This window comes from Phytophthora infestans, genomic scaffold (genome assembly GCF_000142945.1).
Source record: "Phytophthora infestans T30-4 supercont1.227 genomic scaffold, whole genome shotgun sequence".
Classification (NCBI taxonomy): domain Eukaryota; phylum Oomycota; class Peronosporomycetes; order Peronosporales; family Peronosporaceae; genus Phytophthora; species Phytophthora infestans.
Genome location: NW_003303532.1, coordinates 48056 through 50975, shown reverse-complemented (window position 1 = coordinate 50975; position 2920 = coordinate 48056). Strand labels below are relative to the sequence as shown.

Here is a 2920-nt window from a genome sequence, read left to right as displayed (position 1 = left end):
GCTTGGATGTGGAACTTTGCTACCTACCTTGGCTGTGGAGCGCTGTTACTTACCACCTTGGTTGCGGATCTGCGCTACCCGCCTTGATGTGTGGAAACCATGTGACCCACACACAGGGGTTCGTATTGTCGAGACATTGAACGCTATGGCTACTACTGCTCCAGGTTACAGATTGAAGAAGACTAGGATCAAATGATCCTAATCCTGAAATGGCGCTGTATTCAAGTCAGCACCAAGCAGCTAATACATGTATCCAATACAAATGCTTCACACAAATCTCTAAAAACAATGTGACAATTCTTCAGATTCCATTACTCGTCTGTCCAGTGGCTTTCACAAGGCACATCATTTCAGTCGTTTTGCACTCTTCGTCACTCATTTCGCACGGCAACATCCTCTTTAAAATGATCACATGCTCTAATTGAAGTTCTCACTCTGCTTATGAAAGGATTGAAGCATCCCTCGTATCTAGTTTCAAAATGTAGCTCCTTATGAAGCTAGCATTTAATGACGAAATAACCAAGATGGCGCTGCAAAAACCAAGATACATTCCACTTTTTATTTATCGAACATGCTACCAGTAGAATTCCTCCACTGGGCTGCCGTCCGCATCCAATAGGCTAATTTGCAGGAACATGTCGCTCTTGGGTGACCCCAGTCCGCCCACTTCGTCCGGCAGTACCAACGGGTAGCTGCACATCTCGCAGTTTCTGTTTCCAGCGTACAGCGTCAACGGGATCACCGCGGATCCAATAAGATCGTCGTGGCCCGGACGGCTGCGGTCAAACACTTGTGCGACAAGGAACTCGTTCTCCCACTCTTCCACCTCAAATTCAAACTTCTCGGGTGGTGTCCAGTGTGGATCAAGGCTGCTCTCGACGCACGAGCTCTTCTTGGTTGTGTCCCCCAGTGTGAAGACCACGTACGCGCTGCTCTTGCCGCCCACCTCGTTCGTCGCTGCCACTAGGTCGTGGCACTTATAGAGCACTATTTTCACCGAGAACGTGTCCTCCCTCATTCTGTGTGTCCAATGTAGTTGTGAAGTACAGTGAAGCGATCATGCGATCGAGCAAAAGACGACTGTAGTGTCGTTGGCAAGAGTCCGACCACCGAGATGTCAATTGAAGTTTTGCTTTTGTGACAGGGGGTCACCTCATGGTGGTGGATCTCCAGGATCGCACCACGGTGGCGGTTCCCCAGGAGCGCCTCAGGGTGGCGGATCCCCGGGATCGTCTCACGGTGGCGGATCCCCTGGATCTGTCTTGATCCCCGCTCCCCCTAACTCATCACTGCCAGGGATGCTCCCCGTGGCTCCGTTCGGTCCGGATGCCGCCTTCATTCCTGGTAGACGTGCTCCTGTGGCCTTCGCTACTAGATACATCGAGCCTTGGTCCGCCAAGAAGTTGAACCGGGTCGCGGTTATCTCAATGGAGATCACGGTCCTGTTCCCTGAGTTGCCTTTTCGAGCTGAATGGATATTCCCTCGGACGGCGGACGCCATCCCGAGGGCCGGGTACCTGGATTCGCTCGTCACCAGATCTCTCGTGGAAGAACTGACAAGTGCTGCCCCGTGGGATACGCTGGTCACCACACCGGTAGATCCGGTTAGCTTCAGGGGTGATGTGCGTGGGCGACTCGGGGTATTCGTTCGTGCGTTCCGGGATTTCGTCTCCAAGCACCGGGTTGCCATATGGGAGGGCACTCACCGGTTCCCCATCTCTCGGAATCAACTGCAGGGTTCGACTTGGTTGTCTAACTTCAACAAGCAGCGTGGTAACCGACGTAGCCATGCTGGCCGAGCTTGGAAGAGGGTCCTTGTGATCGTCGTGTTGGCAATCCAGGACGGTTGGTGTGACGTGGATATTTTGTTGGATCCATCCTTCTTGCATCTTCCCCGACGCGGGGATAAGGTGGCTTGGTTTCCGGGATCCGTATCCCGTCAAGCCAACTTGGAGGATCCCAACCTCCATCGCTCAGAACCCACGAGCCTATTGGAAGCCTTGCGAGAGATCGACGAAGCCGAGCCTTGGCGTATCCAGTTTCGCGGGGACTTGAGCCAACACCCAGGACGCCAGATCCAGCGTCTAGTGGGCAAGTTCTTCAACGTTCAGCCCAAGACTACCTAATCCTCATCACTCTTTGACGCCACGCCCCCAGTTTCAGTCTTCGTGGATTCATTTCGTAGCAGTAACTAGCGACTGGAAACTGGGTCGAGTTAGCCCTTTGCATAAGCTATTATAATCCACACTCTCTTACTTGAATATGTCTATAACATTCCCTCGTTGGTTGCGACATCTAGTCAGAGCCTTTCAGTGTACACCTGGATCTGGGCGGGATCCACCCTTTCAGTGTACACCTGGATCTGGGCGGTATCCACCCTTTCAGCGTACACCTGGATCTCGGCGGGATCCCGGATCCGGTTGGATCTGCGCCTGGATTTCATCCGGATCTAGCGCCAATGACCCAGGATCAATTGGGTCAGTATAGTTGGGGCCCTTGAAAGCTCGTGCTTGAGATCAAACAGGACTCCTCGCACGTAAAACGTCACTCTTATGCATAACCATTCACTCCTTCCTCCTAATCCACCCTTCCCCTGTGGATTCGTCTTCTCTTTCTTTCCGATGTGACCAACTCACATCAGCGATCCTCCTCCTCCTGGCCCACACCCTTCCTGTGGGCCCTTCTTCATTGTGGTGAAGTGCTTTCTCAGAAATAAGAGAATGGTCCTGACGCGGGGTCACTATCCCGAATCAGTGACAATTTCAAGTGATTATAGAGGATTTGGGTTGTTTGGCACGGGTGCAAGTTGCCTGTGGTGGATTAGCCATGGCGAGCAGCACCCCGTATGGAATGACGATGGATCTGATATGAGCGATGTACGAGAAGGCAAGAGCCACCAAGACTTACCTCGGATCCACCC

The 2920-nt window shown here is 52.6% G+C and overlaps 1 protein-coding gene across 1 annotated transcript; it reads right to left on the bottom strand.

Moving 5' to 3' along the window:
* Positions 1 to 574: 574 nt before the first annotated feature.
* Positions 575 to 1143, bottom strand: PITG_21060 (uncharacterized protein; the record flags this gene model as incomplete). Its single annotated transcript, XM_002895206.1, has 1 exon — positions 575 to 1143. One exon carries the CDS (start codon positions 1016 to 1018, stop codon positions 575 to 577), a length of 444 nt encoding a protein of 147 aa, XP_002895252.1.
* Positions 1144 to 2920: the final 1777 nt, after the last annotated feature.